General features: G+C 46.5%; 1 protein-coding gene and 1 non-coding gene across 4 annotated transcripts in view; both read left to right on the plus strand.

Moving 5' to 3' along the window:
* dnaaf1 (dynein axonemal assembly factor 1) overlaps nt 1-25,591 on the plus strand; it is a 281,897-nt gene extending 256,306 nt beyond the window's left edge. For all 3 annotated transcript variants that reach the window (XM_072518667.1, XM_072518669.1, XM_072518668.1), the window contains 2 exons: nt 16,226-16,604; nt 25,298-25,591. In XM_072518667.1, coding sequence (XP_072374768.1) covers nt 16,226-16,604; nt 25,298-25,392 — 474 coding nt within the window. In that variant the 3' untranslated portion in view covers nt 25,393-25,591. The remainder of the gene's footprint in view (nt 1-16,225; nt 16,605-25,297) is intronic.
* Nucleotides 391-464, plus strand: trnai-aau (transfer RNA isoleucine (anticodon AAU)). The gene has a single exon. It is a non-coding gene; the product is annotated as a tRNA-Ile (tRNA).
* Nucleotides 25,592-26,006: the final 415 nt, after the last annotated feature.

Genomic DNA, 26,006 nt, shown 5'->3' on the forward strand with positions numbered 1-26,006 from the left:
AATTATGATGCGATTAGGCAAGAATTAGGGAGCATAAGATGGGAACAGAAACTGTCAGGGAAAGGCACAAATGAAAAGTGGAGCTTGTTCAAGGAACAAATACTGCGTGTCCTTGAAAGGCATGTCTCTGTCAGGCAGGGAGGAAATGGCCGTGTGAGGGAACCATGGTTCACAAAAGAGGTTGAATGTCTTGTCAAGAGATAAAAGGAAGAATATGTAAGGATGAGAAAGCAAGGTTCAGTAGGGTCGCTTGAGGGTTACAAGGTAGAAAGGAATAAGCTGAAAAAATGGCTTCGGAGAGCTAGGAGGGAGCATGATAAGTCCTTGACGGGTCGGATGAAGGAAAACCCCAAGGCTTTTTACTCTTACTTTTTACTCTTACTCGTACATGGCCGGTTAGCTCAGATGGTTAGAGCGTGGTGCTAATAACGCCAAGGTCGCGGGTTCGATCCCCGTATTGGCCAACGAAGTAACCACATCGTGAAATAATCTCCACTTTAGAGGCTGGTTTAGCACACTGGGCTAAATCGCTGGCTTTTAAAGCAAACCAAGGCAGGCCAGCAGCACGATTCGATTCCCGTACCAGCAGCCTCCCCGAACAGGCGCCGGAATGTGGCGACTAGGGGCTTTTCACAGTAACTTCATTGAAGCCTACTCGTGACAATAAGCGATTTTCATTTTCATTTCATTCTTATGTGAGAAATAAAAGAATGACCAGGGTGAGGGTAGGGCCGGTCAAGGACAGTAGTGGGAACTTGTGCATGAGGAAAGGTTGAGGGTGCTAGGCCTTTTCTCATTAGAACGGAGAAGGATGAGGGGCGACTTGATAGAGGTTTATAAGATGATCAGGGCAATAGATAGAGTAGACAGTCAGAGACTTTTTCCCCGGGTGGAACAAACCATTACAAGGGGACATAAATTTAAGGTGAAAGGTGGAAGATATAGGAGGGATATCAGAGGTAGGTTCTTTACCCAGAGAGTAGTGGGGGCATGGAATGCACTGCCTGTGGAAGTAGTTGAGTCGGAAACATTAGGGACCTTCAAGCAGCTATTGGATAGGTACATGGATTACGGTAAAATGATATAGTGTAGATTTATTTGTTCTTAAGGGCAGCACGGTAGCATTGTGGATAGCACAATTGCTTCACAGCTCCAGGGTCCCAGGTTTGATTCCGGCATGGGTCACTGTCTGTGCGGAGTCTGCACGTCCTCCCCGTGTCTGCGTGGGTTTCCTCCGGGTGCTCCGGTTTCCTCCCACAGTCCAAAGATGTGCAGGTTAGGTGGATTGACCATGATAAATTGCCCTTAGTGTCCAAAATTGCCCTTGGTGTTGGGTGGAGGTGTTGAGTTTGGGTAGGGTGCTCTTTCCAAGAGCTGGTGCAGACGCAAAGGGCCGAATGGCCTCCTTCTGCACTGTAAATTCAATGATAATCTATGATTAATCTAGGACAAAGGTTCGGCACAACATCGTGGGCCGAAGGGCCTGTTCTGTGATGTATTTTCTATGTTCTATGAGTCAGAAGAAATAGGAGAGGCGTTGAATGAATACTTTTCTTCAGTGTTCACAAAGGAGAGGGGCCATGTTTTTGAGGATGAGAGCGTGATTCAGGCGGGTCGGCTGGAGGAGGTCGATGTTCTGCAATTGTATTAGCAATTTTGAAAAACCTGAGGGTCGACAAGTCCCCTGGGCCAGATGGGATATACCCAAGGATTCTTTGTGAGGCAAGGGATGAGATTGCAGAGCCTTTGGCTTTGATCTTTGGGTCCTCACTGTCCACGGGGATAGTGCCAGAGGACTGGAGAGTGGCGAATGTTGTTCCTCTGTTCAAGAAAGGGAACAGGAATGACCCTGGTAATTATAGGCCAGTTAGTCTTACTTCGGTGGTCGGGAAGATAATGGAAAAAGACCTGAAGGATAGGATTTGTGGCCATTTGGAAAGATGCAGCTTAATCCGGGATAGTCAACACGGATTCGTGAAGGGTAGGTCTTGCCTCACAAATTTGATTCAATTCTTTGAGGAGGTAACTAAGCGTGTAGATGAAGGAAGAGCAGTTGATGTCGTATACATAGATTTTAGTAAGGCGTTTGATAAGGTTCCCCATGGTCGGCTCATGAAGAAAGTAAGGAGGTGTGGGATAGAGGGAAATTTGGCCAATTGGATAAGTAACTGGCTATCACATAGAAGACAGAGGGTGGTGGTGCATGGAAAATTTTCAGACTGGAGACCAGTTACCAGCGGTGTACCACAGGGATCAGTGCTGGGTCCTCTGCTATTTGTGATTTTTATCAATGACTTAGAGGAGGGGGCTGAAGGGTGGGTCAGTAAATTTGCTGATGACACCAAGATTGATGGAGTAGTGGATGAGGTGGAGGGCTGTTGTAGGCTGCAAAGAGACATTGATAGGATGCAGAGCTGGGCTGAAAAATGGCAGATGGAGTTTAACCCTGGTAAGTGCGAGGTGATTCATTTTGCTAGAAAAAATTTGAATGCGGATTACAGGGTCAATTACAGGGCAAGATTCTGAGGAATGTGGAGGAACAGAGAGATCTTGGGGTTCATGTCCACAGATCTCTGAAGGTTGCCACTCAAGTGGATCGAGCCGTGAAGAAGTGTGTTAGCGTTTATTAACAGAGGGCTTGAGTTTCAGAGCCGCGCGGTTATGCTGCAACTATACATGACCCTGGTGAGACCACATTTGGAGTATTGTGTGCAGTTCTGGTCACCTCATTATAGGAAGGATGTGGAAGCATTGGAAAGGGTGCAAAGGAGATTTACCAGGATGCTGTCTAGTTTGCAGGATAGGCCTTATGAGGAAAGGTTGCGGGAGCTAGGGCTTTTCTCTTTGGAGCGGAGGAGGATGAGAGGCTTAATGGAGGTTTATAAGATAATGAGGGGGATAGATAGAGTGGACATTCAGAGACTATTTCCTCAGGTGGATGTAGCTGTTACAGGGGGGAATACCAAAAAGGTTCAGGGTGGGAGATATAGGAGGGATGTCTGAGGTAGGTTCTTTACTCAGAGAGTGGTTAGGGTGTGGAATGGACTGCCTGCTGTGATAGTGGAGTCGGACACTTTAGGAACTTTCAAGCGGTTATTGGATAGGCACATGGAGCACACCAGAATGACAGGGAGTGAGATAGCTTGATCTTGGTTTCGGACAATGCTCGGCACCACATCGAGGGCCGAAGGGCCTGTTCTGTGCTGTCCTGTTCTAGAATAGGGGTATTTGATTGCGGTTCTTGAGAGGTTTGGGATCGGGCCGAGATTTACAGAGTGCTATTGTATAAGGAACCGATGGCTAGTGTCCGCACAGACAACATGAGTTTGGGGTACTTCGCTCAGCATTAGGGGACCAGGCAGGGGAGTCCTATGTCCACTTTAAACTAGTATGGCAGGGGGGTGGGTACCGGAGCAATCGGTCAGAAGGTGAAAACATTGAGGGAGAACAAGGGAATAGGGCCAGTATGGCTCTGAGGAAGAGCAGATAGGGAGATGTTGTTGAAAACAGCGGGACTGGTGGCCTGAAGTGCATATGTTTTAATGCAAGAAGTATAACAGGTAAGGCAGATGATCTTAGAGCTTGGATTAGTACTTGGAACTTTGATGTTGTTGCCATTACAGAGACCTGGTTGAGGGAAGAACAGGATTGGCAGCTAAACGTTCCAGGATTTAGATGTTTCAGGCGGGATAGAGGGGGGTGTAAAAGGGGTGGCGGAGTTGCGCTGCTGGTCAGGGAGAATATCACAGCTGTACTACGGGAGGGCACCTTAGAGGGCAGCAAGGCTATATGGGTAGAGGTCAGGAATAAGAAGGGTGCAGTCACAATGTTGGGGGTTTGCTACAGGCCTCCCAACAGCCAGTGGGAGATAGAGGAGCAGATAGGTAGACAGATTTTGGGAAGGGGTAAAAGGATTGTTGTGATGGGAGACTTCAACTTCTCCAATATTGACTGGGACTCACTTAGTGCTCGGGGCTTGGATGGGGCAGAGTTTGTAAGGAGCATCCAGGAGGGCGTCTTAAAACAATATGTAGATAGTCCAACCAGGGAAGGGGCTGCACTGGGCCTGGTATTGGGGAATGAGCCCAGCCAGGTGGTAGAAGTTTCAGTAGGGGAGCATTTCGGGAACAGTGACCACAATTCAGTAAGTTTTAAAGTGCTGGTGGACAAGGATAAGAGTGGCCCTGGGGTAAATGTGCTAAATTGAGGGAAAGCTAATTATAACAATATTAGGCGGGAACTGAAGAACGTAGACTGGGGGCGGATGTTTGAGGGTTAATCAATATCTGACATGTGGGAGGCTTCCAAATGTCAGTTGAAAGGAATTCAGGACCGGCATGTTCCTGTGCGGAAGAAGGAATAATACGGCAAATTTCAGGAACCTTGGATAACGAGAGATATTTTGGCCTCGTCAAAAAGAAAACGGAGAAATTTGCCAGAGCTAGAAGGCTGGGAACAGACAAAGCCTGTGTGGAATAGAAGGTCAGTAGGAAGGAATTTAAGCAAGGAGTCAGGAGGGCTAAAAGGGGTCACAAAAAGTCATTGGCAAATAAGGTTAAGGAAAATCCCAAAGCTTTTTACACGTACATAAAAAGCAAGAGGGTAGCCAGGGAAAGGGTTGGCCCACAGAAGGACAGGCAAGGGAATCTATGTGTGGAGCCAGAGGAAATGGGTGAGGTACTAAATGAATACTTTGCATCAGTATTCACCAAAAAGAAGGAATTGGTGGATGTTGAGTCTGGAGAAGGGTGTGTAGATAGCCTGGGTCATCATTGAGATCCAAAAGGTCGAGGTATTGGGCGTCTTGAAAAATATTAAGGTTGATAAGTTCCCAGGACCTGATGGGATCTACCCCAGAATACTGAAGGAGGCTGGAGAGGAAGTTGCTGAGGCCTTGACAGAAATCTTTGGATCCTCACTGTCTTCAGGTGACGTCCCAGAGGACTGGAGAATAGCCAATGTTGTTCCTTTGTTTAAGAAGGGTAGCAAGGATCATCCAGGGAGCGGTGCGCAAGTGATTTCTGGGAGGTAAGTTTCTCCTTTAAAAACACTTACTTTCACAGGAGCAGGCCATTGGATTTCGGCGAGAGCGGTGCGCAAGTGATTTCTGGGAGGTAGGTTTCTCCTTTAAAAACACTTACTTTCACAGGAGCAGTCCATTGGATTTCGGCGGGAGCTGTGCGCAAGTGATTTCTGGGAGGTAAGTTTCTCCTTTAAAAACACTTACTTTCACAGGAGCAGGCCATTGGATTTCGGCGGGAGCGGTGCGCAAGTGATTTCTGGGAGGTAAGCTTCTTTCTCCTTTAAAAACACTAAAGCACTTCTTTTCTGGTTTTTCTTTCGACCTGCGGACTTCTGGGAAGGCCCCCCCCCCACCCCCCCCCAACCAATAAATTCTGGTGGAGAGGAAACCCGAGACACTACACGTGTAGTGTCTCCCACCCATCCTCCTCCTCTAACCTAATAAGAAGATCCATTGGTGTGAGGTAAGTGCCATATTATATTATTATTTTTTCTTTTTTTTTTTAAATTTACTGATTAGCCAGATCTTGGTTGGAAGTTAGAGGGATGGCAGGGAAGGGAGTGCAATGTTCCTCCTGCAGGATGTTTGAGGTGAGGGATGCTGTTAGTGTCCCTGCTGATTTTACCTGCAGGAAGTGCAGCCATCTCCAGCTCCTCCAAGACCAAGTGAGGGAACTGGAGCTGGAGTTGGATGAACTTCGGATCATTCGGGAGGCAGAGGGGGTCATAGATAGCAGCTTCAGGGAATTAGTTGCACCAAAGATTGGAGATAGATGGGTAACTGTAAGAGGGACTGGGAAGAAGCAGTCAGTGCAAGGATCCCCTGCGGTCGTTCCCCTGAGTAACAAGTATACCGCTTTGGATACTTGTGGTAAGGGGTAAGCCATGGGGTACGGGCCTCTGGCACGGAGTCTATCCCTGTTGCTCAGAAGGGAAGGGGGGAGAGGAGCAGAGCATTAGTAATTGGGGACTCGATAGTCAGGGGCACAGATAGGAGATTTTGTGGGAGCGAGAGAGACTCACGTTTGGTATGTTGCCTCCCAGGTGCAAGGGTACGTGATGTCTCGGATCGTGTTTTCCGGGTCCTTAAGGGGGAGGGGGAGCAGCCACAAGTCGTGGTCCACATTGGCACTAACGACATAGGTAGGAAAGGGGACAAGGATGTCAGGCAGGCTTTCAGGGAGCTAGGATGGAAGCTCAGAACGAGAACAAACAGAGTTGTTATCTCTGGGTTGTTGCCCGTGCCACGTGATAATGAGATGAGGAATAGGGAAAGAGAGCAATTAAACACGTGGCGACAGGGATGGTGCAGGCGGGAGGGATTCAGATTTCTGGATAACTGGGGCTCTTTCTGGGGAAGGTGGGACCTCTTCAGACAGGATGGTCGAACCTGAGGGGGAGATTTGTTAGTGCTCTTTGGGGGGGTTTAAACTAATGCAGCAGGGGCGTGGGAACCTGGATTGTAGTTTTAGGGTACGGGAGAATGAGAGTATAGAGGTCAAGAGCACAGATTTGACTTCGCAGGAGTGGGCCAGTGTTCAGGTAGGTGGTTTGAAGTGTGTCTACTTCAATGCCAGGAGTATACGAAATAAGGTAGGGGAACTGGCAGCATGGGTTGGTACCTGGGACTTCGATGTTGTGGCCATTTCGGAGACATGGATAGAGCAGGGACAGGAATGGATGTTGCAGGTTCCGGGGTTTAGGTGTTTTAGTAAGCTCAGAGAAGGAGGCAAAAGGGGGGAGGGGTGGCGCTGCTAGTCAAGAGCAGTATTACAGTGGCGGAGAGGATGCTAGATGGGAACTCTTCTTCCGAGGTAGTATGGGCTGAGGTTAGAAACAGGAAAGGAGAGGTCACCCTGTTGGGAGTTTTCTATAGGCCTCCAAATAGTTCTAGGGATGTAGAGGAAAGGATGGCGAAGATGATTCTGGATAAGAGCGAAAGTAGCAGGGTAGTTATTATGGGAGACTTTAACTTTCCAAATATTGACTGGAAAAGATATAGTTTGAGTACATTAGATGGGTCGTTTTTTGTACAATGTGTGCAGGAGGGTTTCCTGACACAATATGTTGACAGGCCAACAAGAGGCGAGGCCACTTTGGATTTGGTTTTGGGTAATGAACCAGGCCAGGTGTTGGATTTGGAGTTAGGAGAGCACTTTGGGGACAGTGACCACAATTCGGTGACGTTTACGTTAGTGATGGAAAGAGATAAGTATACACCGCAGGGCAAGAGTTATAGCTGGGGGAAGGGCAATTATGATGCCATTAGACATGACTTGGGGGGGATAGGTTGGAGAAGTAGGCTGCAAGTGTTGGGCACACTGGATAAGTGGAGCTTGTTCAAGGAACAGCTACTGCGTGTTCTTGATAAGTACGTACCGGTCAGGCAGGGAGGAAGGCGTCGAGCGAGGGAACCGTGGTTTACCAAAGAAGTGGAATCTCTTGTTACGAGGAAGAAGGAGGCCTATGTGAAGGTGAGGTGTGAAGTTTCAGTTGGGGCGATTGATAGTTACAAGGTAGCGAGGAAGGATCTAAAGAGAGAGCTAAGACGAGCAAGGAGGGGACATGAGATGTATTTGGCAGGTAGGATCAAGGAAAACCCAAAAGCTTTCTATAGGTATGTCAGGAATAAAAGAATGACTAGAGTAAGAGTAGGGCCAGTCAAGGACAGGGATGGGAAGTTGTGTGTGGAGTCTGAAGAGATAGGCGAGATACTAAATGAATATTTTTCGTCAGTATTCACTCAGGAAAAAGATAATGTTGTGGAGGAGAATGCTGAGACCCAGGCTATTAGAATAGATGGCATTGAGGTACGTAGAGAAGAGCTGTTGGCAATTCTGGACAGGCTGAAAATAGATAAGTCCCCGGGGCCTGATGGGATTTATCCTAGGATTCTCTGGGAAGCCAGGGAAGAGGTTGCTGGACCTTTGGCTTTGATTTTTATGTCATCATTGGCTACAGGAATAGTGCCAGAGGACTGGAGGATAGCAAATGTGGTCCCTTTGTTCAAAAAGGGGAGTAGAGACAACCCCGGCAACTCTAGACCGGTGAGCCTCACGTCTGTTGTGGGTAAAGTCTTGGAGGGGATTATAAGAGACAAGATTTATAATCATCTAGATAGGAATAATATGATCAGAGATAGTCAGCATGGCTTTGTGAAGGGTAGGTCATGCCTCACAAACCTTATCGAGTTCTTTGAGAAGGTGAGTGAACAGGTAGACGAGGGTAGAGCAGTTGATGTGGTGTATATGGATTTCAGTAAAGCGTTTGATAAGGTTCCCCACGGTAGGCTATTGCAGAAAATACGGAGGCTGGAGATTGAGGGTGATTTAGAGATGTGGATCACAAATTGGCTAGCTGAAAGAAGATAGAGGGTGGTGGTTGATGGGAAATGTTCAGAATGGAGTTCCGTTACAAGTGGCGTACCACAAGGATCTGTTCTGGGGCCGTTGCTGTTTGTCATTTTTATCAACGACCTAGAGGAGGGCGCAGAAGGGTGTAAATTTGCAGACGACACTAAAGTCGGTGGTGTTGTCGACAGTGCGGAAGGATGTAGCAGGTTACAGAGGGACATAGATAAGCTGCAGAGCTGGGCTGAGAGGTGGCAAATGGAGTTTAATGAGAAGTGTGAGGTGATTCACTTTGGAAGGAATAACAGGAATGCGGAATATTTGGCTAATGGTAAAGTTCTTGGAAGTGTGGATGAGCAGAGGGATCTAGGTGTCTATGTACATAGATCCCTGAAAGTTGCCACCCATGTTGATAGGGTTGTGAAGAAGGCCTATGGAGTGTTGGTCTTTATTGGTAGAGGGATTGAGTTCCGGAGTCAGGAGGTCATGTTCCAGCTGTACAAAACTCTGATACGGCCGCATTTGGAGTATTGCGTACAGTTCTGGTCACCGCATTATAGGAAGGACGTGGAAGCTTTGGAGCGGGTGCAGAGGAGATTTACCAGGATGTTGCCTGGTATGGAGGGAAAATCTTATGAGGAAGGGCTGATGGACTTGAGGTTGTTTTCGTTGGAGAGAAGAAGGTAAAGAGGAGACTTAATAGAGGCATACAAAATGACCAGGGGGTTAGATAGGGTGGACAGTTCTCCCGCGGATGGAAATGGTTAGCACGAGGGGACATAGCTTTAAACTGAGGGGTAATAGATATAGGACAGAGGTCAGAGGTAGGTTCTTTACGCAAAGAGTGGTGAGGCCGTGGAATGCCCTACCTGCAACAGTAGTGAACTCGCCAACATTGAGGGCATTTAAAAGTTTATTGGATAAGCATATGGATGATAATGGCATAGTGTAGGTTAGATGGCTTTTGTTTCGGTGCAACATCGTGGGCCGAAGGGCCTGTATTGCGCTGTATCGTTCTATGTTCTATGTACAGGCCGGTGAGCCTTACGTCAGTGGTATGGAAATTACTGGAGAGAATTCTTCGAGACAGGATCTACTCCCATTTGGAAGCAAATGGACGTATTAGCAAGAGGCAGCATGGTTTTGTAAAGGGGAAGTCGTGTCTCACTAACTTGACAGAGTTTTTCGAAGAGGTCACAAGGATGATTGATGCAGGTATGGCAGTGGATATTGTTTATATGGACTTCAGTAAGGCCTTTGACAAGGTCCCTCATGGCAGACTGGTACAAAAGGTGAAGTCACACGGGATCAGGGGTGAACTGGCAAGATGGATACAGAACTGGCTAGGTCATAGAAGGCAGAGAGTAGCAATGGAAGGGTGCTTTTCTGATTTGGAGGGCTGTGACCAGTGGTATTCCGCAGGGATCAGTGCTGGGACCTTTGCTGTTCGTAGTATGTATAAATGATTTGGAGGAAAATGTAACTGGTCTGATTAGTAAGTTTGCGGACGTCACAAAGGTTGGTGGAATTGCGGATAGCGATGAGCACTTTCAGAGGATACAGCAGGATTTTGATCGTTTGGAGACTTGGGCGGCGAGATGGCAGATGGAGTTTAATCCGGACAACTGTGAGGTAATGCATTTTGGAAGGTCTAATGCAGGTAGGGAATATACAGTGAATGGTAGAACCGTCAAGAGTACTGACAGTCAGAGAGATCTAGGTGTACAGGTCCACAGGTCACTGAAAGGGGCAACACAGGTGGAGAAGGTAGTCAAGAAGGCATATGACATGCTTGCCTTCATTGGCCGGGGCATTGAGTATAAGAATTGGCAAGTCATGTTGCAGCTGCATAGAACCTTAGGCCACACTTGGAGTATAGTGTTCAATTCTGGTCGTCACGCTACCAGAAGGATGTGGAGGCTTTAGAGAGGTTCAGAAGAGATTAACCAGGATGTTGCCTGGTATGGGAGGGCATTAGCTATGAGGAGCGGTTGAATAAACTCGGTTTGTTCTCACTGGAACGACGGAGGTTGAGGGGTGACCTGATAGAGGTCTACAAAATTATGAGGGGCATAGACAGAGTGGATAGTCAGAGGCTTTTTCCCCAGGGTAGAGGAGTCAATTACTAGGGGGCATAGGTTTAAGGTGCAAGGTTTGGAGGGGATGTACGAGGCAAGTTTTTTACACAGAGGGTAGTGGGTGCCTGGAACTCGCTGCCGGAGGAGGTGGTGGAAGCAGGGACGATAGTGATATTTAAGAAACATCTTGACAATACATGAATAGGATGGGAATAGAGGGATACGGACCCAGGAAGTGGAGAAGATTTTAGTTTAGACGGGCAGCATGGTCGGTACGGGCTTGGAGGGCTGAAGGGCCTGTTCCTGTGCTGTACTTTTCTTTGTTCTTCTTTGTTATTTGCATTACCAATAGAGCCTTTTGCCATCGCTTTAAGGCTCGGGACTGTGGAAGAAAATAGTATCGGGGTGGGGGGCGGATCATAGGGGGCTGGATTCTCCATTGCCCGACACCATAATCGTAATCGGCGATCAGCAGAGAATCCCCTCTGACGTCCAAATCGGGGGCGTGCTGGTTTGACACCGGTTTTCGAGTCTCAACCCCCTTCGAAATGGCATCATTGCGTTGCGCGCCACTCGTCGTTGAAATGGTGCTGGCACACCATCAGAAGGCAATGCTCCGCCCCCAGTGGGCCGAGTTTCCGACAGCGCAGCTGCCGTATGGTCTGAGCGGCCGGGAACCCAATGTGGAAGCTGCGGCCTGTATTCAGCGCTGCCACACTCTTCTGGGATGCATGCCGTTGGCTGGGGGAGTTTCCTCGAGTGCTGGGGGGGGGGGGTGGCCTTTGGAAACGCAATGTCCGCGCACGGCCGGCATCATGTTGTACGGCGTGACTGCTGCAGGAGACCAGAGACCCGGCCATTCCCCGCCCGTTTCTGGTGCGGGAGCCGGGAGTTTCACACAGCACCGCTGCTAGCCCCTGACCAGTCCCGGAATCGGTGAGGGTTCGGCGCCGATTTTCCCGTTGTGAAATGCCCATGAATTCTCCATTTCAGCCGGCACTTAGCCGCTGAAACGGAGAATCCAGCCCAGGGTGTCTCTGTACGCAGACGATTTATTGCTGTATATCAGAGACGAGTGCGTCGATGGGGAACATAATGGAACTTCTCGGAAGTTTTGGGTCTTTTTCAGGATATAAACTAAACCTGCAAAAGAGTGAATACTTTGTGGTGTCTTGGCCGGGAGTTGAGGGTTGCCATTTGACAGGGTGGCAACCCACTTCATCTATTTGGGGGTGCACGTGGCGCGGGATTGGAGGGTCTCCATAGGTAAAATGTTACTAGCTTGTTGGGGAGGGTGAAAGCAGATTTGGCAAGGTGGGATAGCCTCCCCCTGTCACTGGCAGGTTGGGTGCAGACGATAAAATGAACGTGCTGCCGCGATTTCTGTTTCTATTTCAGTGCCTGACGATCTTTTTGCCAGGTGGATTTTTTAATGAAGTGGACAAGTCGATCACTTTGTTTATTCGGTGGGGGGGGGGGGTGGCGGAGAAAGAAAGAGTAGAGGAGGTAGGCTGCGGGGGGTGGGGGGAGAGAGGAGAGGAGAGGAGGTAGGTAGGCAGGGTTGGGAAGATGGTCCTGCAGAGAAAGCAGCAGGCAGGTGGGTTGGGCCTCCCAAATTTATTATATTACTATTGGGCGGCGAATACCGAAAATGTGAGTAGTTAGGTTGGAAGGGGGAGTTGCAATAGGTTTGAATGGCGGGGGTCTGGCTTGGGGTTGAGGGCTCGGGTAACAGCGCCGCTCCCGATGGCCCTGGGCAAGTACTCTGGGAGTCCGGTGGTGGTGGCAACACTGAAGGTTTGGAGGCAGTTGAGGCAGCACTTTAAGCTGAGGTCTGAGTCAGAGGAGATGCCGATTAGGGGGAACCATCGGTTTGAGACAGGGAAAACGTCCCTCCAGGAACAGGTCTTTTAATACCCTGATCCCCCTCTCCACCCATCTCCGAAACCTCCAGTTTTAGTCATACAGGAGATAGGCCTGAAGTTCCTTTAGACATGGACCCTGAAAAGACACACCATTCCAAACATTCACTGCACAACTCCTGGAATCCACAGTTTGGGTTTTCTTTTCCCAGCTGCCCACAACATCCTCTGGCCCTTCACAGCTCCACCATTTTGCGACAACTTTCTGCTGATTTGAGCTTCTCACATGTCCTATTTCTGTTCTTTCTTCTGGACAGAAACCAACTCCTTGAGAATGGTCCTGTTTGTTCTTTTAGCACAAGCAGGCTTATCTCAACTTCTGTATAAAGACCACAAGACTTGGGAGCAGAATTAGGCCATTCGGCCCGTCGAGTCCGCTCTGCCATTCAATCACGACTGATATGTTTCTTCTCCCCATTCTCCTGCCTTCTCCCCATCTCCCCTGATTCCCTTATGTGTATGTTTCTTCACTGCTCACCACACTGCCACCCCCCCCCCCCCCCCGCCCCACCCACCACTGCCGCACCTTGTTGAACCCCTCTAAATATATTCTTCTTTAGTTAAGGAAACCAGAACTGTACAGAATACTCCAGGTGTGGTCTCACTAATGTCCTATGTAATTTATGGGCTGGTTCGCTCAGTTGGCTGGACGGTTGGTTCGTGATGTGGGGCAAGGTCACCAGCACTGATTCAATTCCTGGACCGGCTGAGGTTATTCATAAAGGGCGTATCTTCTCAATCTCTCTCCTCGCCTGAGGTGTGGTGACCCTCGGGTTAAATCACCACCAGTCAGCTCTCCCCCTCAAATAGGGTCCTCAGGGACTTGCACTTTTCATATAATTACAGTAAGACCTTTTATTCTTGCATTCCAACCGCTTGCAATGAAGGGTAGCATACCACTTGCCTCCTGATAGGTTTTTATTTTTATCCACTGCCCCCAGCTTCAGAAGACCCCAGCTGTAACACGATATCCCAACTGCCTTCTATTTGTGTGTTCTGCTTCTCAGTTCTCATCTCCATAGCAATGTAGGACACATAGACACTTATAAGAAATTAGATGCTTCCCAGGAATTGAGTAATTCCCTTTCCAACTATTGCTTCAATTTAATTTGAAGAGATATTTCAAAATATAAGCTGTTAGCAAAGTTCAGTGGTCCTGACATCTATCATTAACATCAAGCCAACCAACGTTCAATGGGGAGTAGAGGAGATCTTGCTAGGAGCAGCACCAAGCATACCTAAAACTGAAGTGCCAATCTGGTGGATCGACAACACAGACTGAATGGATACAGCTTGCTCCAGACAGAGCTAAGCAATCTCACAACCAACAGATCAGAATGAACTATGGTGGGCAATTAAATAACTAACTGGAGAAGAAGGCTACACATACATCCCCATCCTCAGGGTGGCACGGTAACACAGTGATTAGCACTGCTGCTTCACGGCGCCAGGGCCCCAGCTTGGACCACTGTCTGTGTGGAGTCTGCACGTTCTCCCTGTGTCTACGTGGGTTTCCTCCGAGTGCTCCGGTTTCCTCTCTCAAGTCCCGAAAGACGTGCTTGTTTGGTGAATTGGACATTCTGAATTCCCCCTCTGTGTACCGGAACCGGAACAGGCGCAGGCGTACGGCGACTCGGGAATTTTCACAGTAACTTCATTAAGCCTTATTATTATTATTATTATTATTATTCCAGCATATCGGTGTGAAAGACGAGGTTGAAACCAGAAGTGCCAAGTGTGGTCCCCACTATCAAAAATAAAATCTTCATTCAACTGAATTCACTCGAGTGATATGTAATAAGTGTCTACAGCTCCAGGACCTTTGGCTCAGAGTCAATGATCTGGAGTGTAAACTTTGGACAGTGCGATGTATCAGGGAGAGTTAAGTGTTACTTTGTTCTAGCAGGTAGTCATGGAGTGGCTCCAGGGCATTCTGAAGGGGGAGAGTGAACAGCTAGTGGTCGTGCTACATATCAGTACCAACCACATCGGTTAAACGAGGGATGAGTTCCTACAAGCAGAACATAGGGTGTGCTGTGTTATGCTTCTTCACGTAGCATAAGCTGCTTCCTTGATGTATACTCTGACAAAGGAAGGTTCAGATTTGGAGCTAGGTTCTACACATTTATTGAACAGTTAACAATTCTCCGACTTGAGTTCGACTCTCCTGCTGATCTTGCTATAGTAACTCAGTCTAACTAACCAGTCTGCTCCAATCCATGCGGTGGGTCTGATGCATCCTAATCTGCCCCTGTCTCTCTGAGTGTCGCCTATGGAAAGAGAAAAAGCATGTGTGCCCTGTCCTTTTAAATGGGTAGCCCCCTTGTGGTAGTGTCACCTCTGGGTGTGTCTTGACTGCCCATTGGCCGTGTCCTATCTTACTGACCTATTGGTTGAATGTCTGTGTGTCATGATGTCTCTGGTGCTCCCTCTAGTGTTTATTTAGTCCTAGTGTATCTACATTAACCCCTTGTGTATTTACAGTGATGGATATCACCATAGGGTGTTAGGATGTAGGACCTCAAAGATAGAAATCTCAGGATGACAACCAATGCCATATGCTAGGAGAGTGAAAATACCATCTAAGTTGCACACTATGTTCTGAGTTTTGCAAGCACAGGCTGGTTGAGCAGGTCAGTACTTTGCCTGCTGCAAAAGGCTGAAGGGATGTCTTGTTTGGTACAATCCACCAGTCATTGGGACATCCACCCTACATACATGGCATCACACTGGCACTGAAATTCATATACCACATTTTTCATTTGTGTGGCAGGCAAAATGTCTTTTTGGATTGACGGCAGCATCCTGTAAGTGGACGATACCACTTATGCTACCACTGCATGGTAGAATTGTGAAATGGCTAACTTTATCTGTTGCTCAAACATTTGAGACACCTTAACATTCCAAGGTGGACTGAAATGAACTGAAGGACCAAAAGTGACAGCTTTAGTCCCATTCATGAGTTTGTATGATATACAGCGAGCAATGCTCTGATTAAGCCCGCTATTATCCCACAGGATAGCTTTGATGCACCCTATTTCAGCTTTAGTCATCGGATCGGGATAACCATTATTCTGCAGATTCTGTCCTCATGAGTGCAAGGTGAAAAACATTTTCTTTCAGCAATACTCCAGTTCTGTGCTACCAAACAACTATGTAATTTATTAAATCTATAGTGTCCTATGATACTGTTTGCTATGAATTCCCTCTGTTATTTTCTGTATGCTGAACATTGCAACACACTTTATCTTTGTTTGTATTTAAAATTACTGCTTTTCCTTGATTTTAAGTTTCACATTTCATACTTTATCTCAGCCTTTCCTTTGCTTGTAACTGACTGGTTATGTTTTCCTTTCCTAGTCCTTTTATGTTGTATTCTAATTTTGCTAAATTCTTTTTATTTGTCTATTTTCATCAATTTATATTATCCCTACAATGATTTTCTGTTCCTTAATTTTCATTGTTTACTACCACCCTCATTCCCACCACTGGTTCATTAGCTTCCTTCCAGTTCAAATAGAGACCAATTTTCAGCAGAACTGGTACCAGTGCCAATGAGACAAATGCGGTTTAATGGCTGAGTTTTCGTCATTGGCCAAAATGGCTATTAATGACATATTGCCTCATCCAAAGTAAGATAAAGGGGCTTTGTAGCCTGTCAGCAGGTATTTCTGGGAGACACTGATGTTCTGGGGACCAAAAAAGGTTGGATGGGGTTATTGGGTTACGGGGATAGGGTGGAAGTGAGGGCTTAAGAGGGTTGGTGCAGACTCGATGCCTCCTTCTGCACTGTATGTTCTATGTTCGCAAAAGTGTAACACAGGAATGTGAAATATTTCCCCTCTTCTTTCAGACTGTCTATCGGCCGAAGATTGAGGTGATTGCTGCCGGTAGTGATGATAGTAACTCTGACTTGGAGGAGGCAGTTCTCATAGAGGAGATCACTGAGGAAACAGATGAAGAAAGGTCAGCAGAGCAAAAGGGGTATGTTTGTGGAGGCGAGTCTGGCCAGGAGAAATCAAGTGCCGCTTTAGAAGAGGAGCCTGCAACACAACGATCAGGAAGCTTGTTAACAAGTGAGAGAAATACAGAGCTATTAATGCTTGAAAGGAATAACAGCAAGACTCCACATGCAACAGCTGAGGGCGACCAGCCTACAAGGATACTGATTGAAGAAATCTCCAGCCAATCTGTCACTGATTGCACAAAAGGAGTTAAACCACCATCTCAAGGTAAAGGTACTGGGAGCAGATACTGGGATATAGACCCGGAGTAATGAACTGAGAGCAGATACTGGGAAATATCTCGGGGTACTGAACTGAGAGCAGATACTAGGGAATATCCCCTGGGATAATTAACTGAGAGAAGATGCTGGGAAATATACCCGGGAATATGAACTGAGAGCAGATATTGGGAAATATGCCCAGGGAATGAACTTGGAGCAGACACCGGGAAATATTCCCAGGGTTAATGAACTGAGAGCAGATGCTGGGGAATGTCCCCGGGGCAATGAACTAAGGATATATACTGGGAAATATCCTAAGGGTTAATGAACTGAGAGCAGAGACTAGGAAATATCCCTGGGGTTTAAAAACTGAGAGAAGTTACTGGGAAATATCCCCAGGGAATTGAACTGTTCGCAGATACTGGGATATATCCTCTGGAATAATGAACTGAGAGCGGATACTGGGAAATATACCCGGATTAATGAACTGAGAACAAATACTGGAAAATATCCATTGGGATAATGAACTGAGAACCGATACCGAGAAATATTCCCAATGGTAATGAACTGAGAGCAGATACTGGGAAATATACCCAAGGTTAATGAACTGAGAACAGATACTGGGAAATATCCCCATGGGTAATGTACAGAAGGTGCATGGGAATACTCATTCCTCTCATTTTCTCTCCAAACTATAGGAACATAGGAATTGGGAGAAGAAGTAGGTAATTCAACCCTTCCAGCCTGCTCCGCCATTCAATCAGATCATAGCTGACCTCTTCCTGGTTTCAAATCCACCTCCCTACCTGTTCCCCATATCTCTTTAATCCATTTTATAAAATCAGAAATGTATCTATCTCCTTCTGGAAACCAATTAATGACTCAGACTCCATCGCACCATGGGGCAGTGAGTACCACAAATTCACCACCCTCTGCGAGAAGTACTTCCTTCTCATCTCAGTTCTAAATCTGCCGCCTCTCAACCTATATCTGTGACCTCTCGTTCCAGATTGCCCCACAAGGAGCAATATTTGGTTATGTTTACTTTATCAATCCCTTTTGGTATTTTATATACCTCGATCAGATCCCCTCTCAATCTTCTAAACTCCAGCAAGTATCAGCCCAAATGCTTTAATCTCTTATACGTCAACCCTTTCATCCCCAGAATCAATCTGGTGAACCTCCTCTGAACTGCCTCCAATGCCACCACATCCTTCCTCAAAGAAGGAGACCAAAACTAGACACACTCCTCCAGATGTGGTCTCAGCAACACCCTATACAATTTCAACAACACTCCCCTACTCTTATACTCTAGTCATTTTGCACTAAACGCTAACATTCCATCTGCCTTTTTAATTGCATGCTGTACCTGCATACAGACTTTCTGTGATTCATGAACAAAGGCACCCAGATCCCTCTGCCTAGACGCATTTTGAATCTGCTTTCCATTTGGATAATAATTTGCCTTTCAATTTTTTTTGGCCAAATTGGATAACCTCACATTTATCTACATTAAACTCCATCTGACAAATTTTAGCCTAATCTCCTGGCCTATCTATATGCATCAATAAAATCTTTATCTCCTCTTCACTGCCTGCCTTCCCACCTATTTTAGTATCATCCCCAAATTTTGCTATGTTACACCCTGTCCCTGCTTGCATACCATTTATATAGATTGGAAACAGTTGAGGTCCGAGGACTGACCCCTGAAGCACCCCGCTAGTTACAGTTCGCCAGCCAGAAAAGGACCCATTTATCCCAACCCGTGCTTTCAGTCGGTCAACCAATCCTCAATCCAATCTAATACTCTACCCCCAATCCCCTGCAATTTCACCTTCTGGATCAGTCTTTTATGCGGCATCTTGTCAAATGCCTTCTGGAAGTCTAGATATACCACATCCACAGGTTCCCCATTATCCATCTTGCTGGGTATGTCCTCAAAGAACTCAAGCAAGTTTGTCAAGCATGACTTGCCCTTCATAAAACCATACTGACGATGGTAGATTAACCATACACTATCCTCACTCGAATATGTAAGAACATTCCTTCATTGTCACTGGCTCATTATCCTGGAACTAGTTAACTCTCCTTGTCATGGGATTATCCAGCTGCACCATCCAATGCAATTTAAGAGAAAGGCTTACCATCAGTGCTACCACCACCTCAACAGCAACTAGGCATGGGCTAACAATGCCAGTCTTGCCAGTGATTCTCACATTGTGAGAATGAAAAAAACCTGTGTAATATTGGATCAGATAAAAAGTGCTCATTGACTTGCATAATTACTTTGAGTATACTTGAGTAGAACTTGGTTCCATTCTGGTCATTTCTGCATCTCTGTTCCAATGATGGTGAATTTCATGTCAGCGCTTCCAAAAGATATTCCCTTTTCCAGAGCCAAGGATTTTCTACCATTGTGGTTGACGGGGCCTGGACATCCTATTTTCTGGCTGATTCAAACCCCTGAGTTCCTCAGAGTATCTAAGTCCTCTCTGAAATCTCTGAGAAAAGTTGTCCTCATCTATCCTGGGAATGTGAAATACAAGAGATTACAATTGACGGGGAGAAAGAACGCCAGCTGTTATCAGAAATTTCAGGAGCTATGACATCAAGGCACTAGATGGTCCTCTAATTGTCTGGTGGCCTGAAGTGCATATGTTTTAATGCAAGGAGCATTACGGGTAAGGCAGATGAACTTAGAGCTTGGATTACTACTTGGAACTATGATGTTGTTGCCATTACAGAGACCTGGTTGAAGGAAGGGCAGGATTGGCAGCTAAACGTTCCAGGATTTAGATGTTTCAGGCGGGATAGAGGGGGATGTAAAAGGGGAGGTGGAGTTGCGCTACTTGTTCGGGAGAATATCACAGCTATACTGCGAGAGGACACCTCAGAGGGCAGTGAGGCTATATGGGTAGAGATCAGGAATAAGAAGGGTGCAGTCACAATGTTGGGGGTATACTACAGGCCTCCCAACAGCCAGCGGGAGATAGAGGAGCAGATAGGTAGACAGATTTTGGAAAAGAGTAAAAACAACAGGGTTGTGGTGATGGGAGACTTCAACTTCCCCAATATTGACTGGGACTCACTTAGTGCCAGGGGCTTAGACGGGGCGGAGTTTGTAAGGAGCATCCAGGAGGGCTTCTTAAAACAATATGTAAACAGTCCAACTAGGGAAGGGGCGGTACTGGACCTGGTATTGGGGAATGAGCCCGGCCAGGTGGTAGATGTTTCAGTAGGGGAGCATTTCGGTAACAGTGACCACAATTCAGTAAGTTTTAAAGTACTGGTGGACAAGGATAAGAGTGGTCCGAGGATGAATGTGCTAAATTGGGGGAAGGCTAATTATAACAATATTAGGCGGGAACTGAAGAACATAGATTGGGGGCGGATGTTTGAGGGCAAATCAACATCTGACATGTGGGAGGCTTTCAAGTGTCAGTTGAAAGGAATACAGGACCGGCATGTTCCTGTGAGGAAGAAAGATAAATACGGCAATTTTCGGGAACCTTGGATGACGAGTGATATTGTAGGCCTCGTCAAAAAGAAAAAGGAGGCATTTGTCAGGGCTAAAAGGCTGGGAACAGACGAAGCCTGTGTGGCATATAAGGAAAGTAGGAAGGAACTTAAGCAAGGAGTCAGGAGGGCTAGAAGGGGTCACGAAAAGTCATTAGCAAATAGGGTTAAGGAAAATCCCAAGGCTTTTTACACGTACATAAAAAGCAAGAGGGTAGCCAGGGAAAGGGTTGGCCCACTGATGGATAGGCAAGGGAATCTGTGTGGGGAGCCAGAGGAAATGGGCGAGGTACTAAATGAATACTTTGCATCAGTATTCACCAAAGAGAAGGAATTGGTAGATGTTGAGTCTGGAGAAGGGGGTGTAGATAGCCTGGGTCACATTGTGATCCAAAAAGACGAGGTGTTGGGTGTCTTAAAAAATATTAAGGTAGATAAGTCCCCAGGGCCTGATGGGATCTACCCCAGAATACTGAAGGAGGCTGGAGAGGAAATTGCTGAGGCCTTGACAGAAATCTTTGGATCCTCGCTGTCTTCAGGGGATGTCCCGGAGGACTGGAGAATAGCCAATGTTGTTCCTCTGTTTAAGAAGGGTAGCAAGGATAATCCCGGGAACTACAGGCCGGTGAGCCTTACGTCAGTGGTAGGGAAATTACTGGAGAGAATTCTTAGAGACAGGATCTACTCCCATTTGGAAGCAAATGGACGTATTAGTGAGAGGCAGCACGGTTTTGTGAAGGGGAGGTCGTGTCTCACTAACTTGATAGAGTTTTTCGAGGAGGTCACTAAGATGATTGATGCAGGTAGGGCAGTAGATGTTGTCTATATTGTCTATTCAGTAAGGCCTTTGACAAGGTCCCTCATGGTAGACTAGTACAAAAGGTGAAGTCACACGGGATCAGGGGTGAACTGGCAAGGTGGATACAGAACTGGCTAGGCCATAGAAGGCAGAGGGTAGCAATGGAGGGATGCTTTTCTAATTGGAGGGCTGTGACCAGTGGTGTTCCACAGGGATCAGTGCTGGGACCTTTGCTCTTTGTAGTATATATAAATGATTTGGAGGAAAATGTAACTGGTCTGATTCGTAAGTTTGCAGACGACACAAAGTTTGGTGGAATTGCGGATAGCGATGAGGACTGTCAGAGGATACAGCAGGATTTAGATTGTCTGGAGACTTGGGCGGAGAGATGGCAGATGGAGTTTAATCCGGACAAATGTGAGGTAATGCATTTTGGAAGGTCTAATGCAGGTAGGGAATATACAGTGAATGGTAGAACCCTCAAGAGTATTGAAAGTCAAAGAGATCTAGGAGTACAGGTCCACAGGTCATTGAAAGGGGCAACACAGGTGGAGAAGGTAGTCAAGAAGGCATACGGCATGCTGGCCTTCATTGGCCGGGGCATTGAGTATAAGAATTGGCAAGTCATGTTGCAGCTGTATAGAACCTTAGTTAGGCCACACTTGGAGTATAGTGTTCAATTCTGGTCGCCACACTACCAGAAGGATGTGGAGGCTTTAGAGAGGGTGCAGAAGAGATTTACCAGAATGTTGCCTGGTATGGAGGGCATAAGCTATGAGGAGCGGTTGAATAAACTTGGTTTGTTCTCACTGGAACGAAGGAGGTTGAGGGGCGACCTGATAGAGGTATACAAAATTATGAGGGGCATAGACAGAGTGGATAGTCAGAGGCTTTTTCCCAGGGTAGAGGGGTCAATTACTAGGAGGCATAGGTTTAAGGTGAGAGGGGCAAGGTTTAGAGTAGATGTACGAGGCAAGTTTTTTACGCAGAGGGTAGTGGGTACCTGGAACTCGCTACCGGAGGAGGTAGTGGAAGCAGGGACGATAGGGACATTTGAGGGGCATCTTGACAAATATATGAATAGGATGGGAATAGAAGGATACGGACCCAGGAAGTGTAGAAGATTGTAGTTTAGTCGGGCAGTATGGTCGGCACGGGCTTGGAGGGCCGAAGGGCCTGTTCCTGTGCTGTACATTTCTTTGTTCTTTGTTCTAATTAAAAGGTTCCAATACTGTAGTGGGGACTGGTAGCGGATTTCTTCATGGTTACTGTTAATCGTCCAGTGATACCGCTATTTATGATTTGTATCATTCCTTCATATGATAGTGTTGTCTTGGATTGTTACTCACGTAGTGAGAGACAAGATTGAGATTTCCCTTTTTCCGATATTATTATAATGTAAACTTATGCAAAGTATGCTGGGCTGGCTTGACTAGCTAACTCATCTTAAAGGATTTTAATAGTGATCTTCAACTGATATTCCTGTAACTCCCATGTGTAACATCCTGCTGTCACATAATGGGAGTGCAACTGGAAATTCAAGGATAAGGAGATGTTTCAGAGATTTTAAGATGGTATAGATCAGAGGTTTGAAACCACAGCTGCCTGCACCTCCTAAACAGCTCCGGTGGATTCTCCCTTTCAGCGGTTAAGTGCCGACTCAATCGGAGAATTTGCGGGAGTTCTACGACAGACAAATCAGTGCCGAACCCTCACCGTTTCCTGGACCGATGAGGGGCTAGCAGTGGCGCTGGGTGAAAGTCGCGGCTCCCATGCCGAAAACTACCAGAGAATGGCCAGATCCCTGGACGACCTGCAGCGGTGATGCCGTACAACATGGTGCCAGCCATGCATTGACCCGACCTGGCATCCACCCGCTGGCCATCCACCACCAGTCCCCCCAGCCTTTGGGGAAGCCCCCCGGCACGGATTCCGGCCGAGTGTGGCGGCACTGGACACAGTCCGCAGCCACCACGTCGGGTTCCCGACCGTTGAGACTACACGTGCCCCACGCCGTCAGGAACCCGGCTTATCAAGGGCGCAGCAACTTGGGAGGACCTGCTGATGACGCGCCAACGCTGCCGCAATGGCGCATGACGCAATTACACCATTTCAGAGGGGGCAGGAGCATGGCTGACCGGCATCAAACCTGCGCTGCCCCGATTTGGGCGTTCGAGCCCATTCTCCGCCTGATCACCGATTGTAATATCAGCGTTAGGCAATGGAGAATCCAGTCCCTCATTTATGGCTCCCAACCTTATCCATCTGTACCATGTGAACAAAAATACTAAAAAATAGAGCTGTGCTTTTATTGTGGAGGTTAAAGACTATTAATTATTCTGAACTTCATGGCTTCAAATTAATAATTGAATGAAAAACAGCATCATGCTTTAAATAAACATGTTTGAGTGGTGTCGTTACACCATTGTTATAGAATAGTGCTGTTGGTTTGAGGAACAGGTTTTATGGTTATGACCATTGTTTGTAATATGGTTGAGATGACAAATTATTCTGAATTTGCTACTAGGAGTTTTTTATCATGAGAATCAACGAAAAAATAGTCTGATTTCTATACATCATGAAGTCTGTTTTAAAGATCACTGACAAAATTGTAGCAAAATAAAAGTCAATACACATGACTATTTTGATTTCAATGTTTTGCTTTTTATCGATATATTAATCCCATACATGTATTCTATTTATTAGATGTAAATGATGCATTCTACTAGATGCACTTGGCATATTACCAAGAATGCGGTTTAGAAATACTGCATTTTTGTTTTGTGGCTCCCGAGAGTTTTTATTCTCAGTAATTTAATTTTTTTTAAACTCTTCAGGTGAAAAGAAATTGCTGGCCCCTGACCCCTGGTTCACCCAAATAAATGGGATGGAATTCTCCGTCCCACTGCACCAGTTTTCTGGTGCGACGTGCCCCCGACGGCAGCAGGATCCTCCATCCTGGCAGCCGGCCAATGGGGTTTCCCATTCGGGAAATCCGCGGGCGTGAGTGCACTGTCGACGAAGCTGAGGATCCCGCCGATGGAGAATCCAGCCCACGGTGTCCCTCCAGTATCGTGCTTGTTAAGGGACCTGAGGAAACATTTTTTCACCCAGAGGGTGGTAGAAATATGGAAAGCACTGCCGGAGAGGGTGGTGCAGGTAGGAACTCTTGCAATATTTAAGAAGTATCTGGACGAACACTTAAATCGACAAGGCAGAATAGGCTATGGAAAAGTGCTGGTAAATGGGTCAGTATAAAATGGTATTTGATGGTTGGCATAGACATGTCGGGCCAAAGTGCCTGTTTCTGTGCTGTACAACTCTTTGATTTGCTGCCTGTGCTTGGGTCATAAGAACATGAGAACGAGGAGCAGGAGTAGGCCATCTGGCCCCTCGAGCCTGCTCCGCTATTCAATGAGATCATGGCTGATCTTTTGTGGACTCAGCTCCACTTTCCGGCCCTTAATCCCTTTATCCTTCAAAAAACTATCTATCTTTATCTTAAAAACATTTAATGAAGGAGCCTCAACTGCTTCACTGGGGAAGGAATTCCATAGATTCACAACCCTTTGGGTGAAGAAGTTCCTCCTAAACTCAGTCCAAAATCTACTTCCCCTTATTTTGAGGCTATGCCCCCTAGTTCTGCTTTCACCTGCCAGTGGAAACAACCTGCCCGCATCTATCCTATCTATTACCTTCATAATTTTCTATGTTTCCATAAGATCTCCCCTCATCCTTCTAAATTCCAACGAGTACAGTCCCAGTCTACTCAACCTCTCCTCGTAATCCAACCACTTCAGCTCTGGGATTAACCTAGTGAATCTCCTCTGCACACCCTCCAGTGCCAGTACGTCCTTTCTCAAGTAAGGAGACCAAAACTGAACACAATACTCCAAGTGTGGACTCACTAACACCTTATACAATTGCAGCACAACCTCCCTAGTCTTAAACTCCATCCCTCTAGCAATGAAGGACAAAATTCCATTTGCCTATGTAAATTGTGAACAATTGTGGGCCCAACACTGATCCCTGAGGGACACCACTAGCTACTGATTGCCAACCAGAGAAACACCCATTTATCCCCACTCTTTGCTTTCTATTAATTAACCAATTCTCTATCCATGCTACTACTTTAATGCCATGCATCTTTATCTTACGCAGCAACCTTTTGTGTGGCACCTTGTCAAAGGCTTTCTGGAGGTCCTGGAATACAGCAGTATATTGGAGGGAGCTGTTATTAATGACACGGGGTGTGAGGATTGAAAAGGAGCTTGAGCCAGCAGCGAGATGAGCACAAAAGCTATTGGCAATCAACTCTTTATTACAAATTATTCATTCAATTATTTAGATTTGTTTTAAAGAAATCTCATTGATAATCTTTTTAGATCATGGCCCAGAAGGTGAAAAAATGAAGGAGGAATTAGGATCTTTGGAACTTGATTACATCTGCACTGAAGACATTGAGTTTGGTCTGGACTGAGGAACCAAAATATTACATCGGTGATATCAAGTTGATGAGTAAAGTGCCTAACGTTCAAGGGAGATTTATCTCATTGTTATCGGTTAAACAAAAAATTGCTAACTTTTTGTTAATTAACAATGTTCTAAAATTTGCTGTTAAATCTATTTTTGATTGATGCTTAAATAAATTTGTTTATACTATAAAGAGCAACAAAACATTTGTGATTAAATTGGTATCTTTATTGCAACACTATTGAGGGCAGCACGGTAGCATTGTGGATAGCACAATTGCTTCACAGCTCCAGGGTCTCAGGTTCGATTCTGGTTTGGGTCACTGTCTGTGCGGAGTCTGCACATCCTCCCCGTGTGTGCGTGGGTTTCCTCCGGGTGCTCCGGTTTCCTCCCACAGTCCAAAGATGTGCAGGTTAGGTGGATTGGCCATGCTAAATTGCCCTTAGTGTCCAAAATTGCCCTTAGTGTTGGGTGGGGTTACTGGGTTATGGGGATGGGGTGGAGATGTTGACCTTGGGTAGGGTGCTCTTTCCAGGGGCCGGTGCAGACTCGATGGGCCGAATGGCCTCCTTCTGCACTGTAAATTCTATGATAATCTACTTCTTTCAACTCCATCCCATG

The sequence above is a fragment of the Scyliorhinus torazame genome, chromosome 10 (assembly GCF_047496885.1).
Source record: "Scyliorhinus torazame isolate Kashiwa2021f chromosome 10, sScyTor2.1, whole genome shotgun sequence".
Taxonomy (NCBI): Eukaryota; Metazoa; Chordata; class Chondrichthyes; order Carcharhiniformes; family Scyliorhinidae; genus Scyliorhinus; species Scyliorhinus torazame.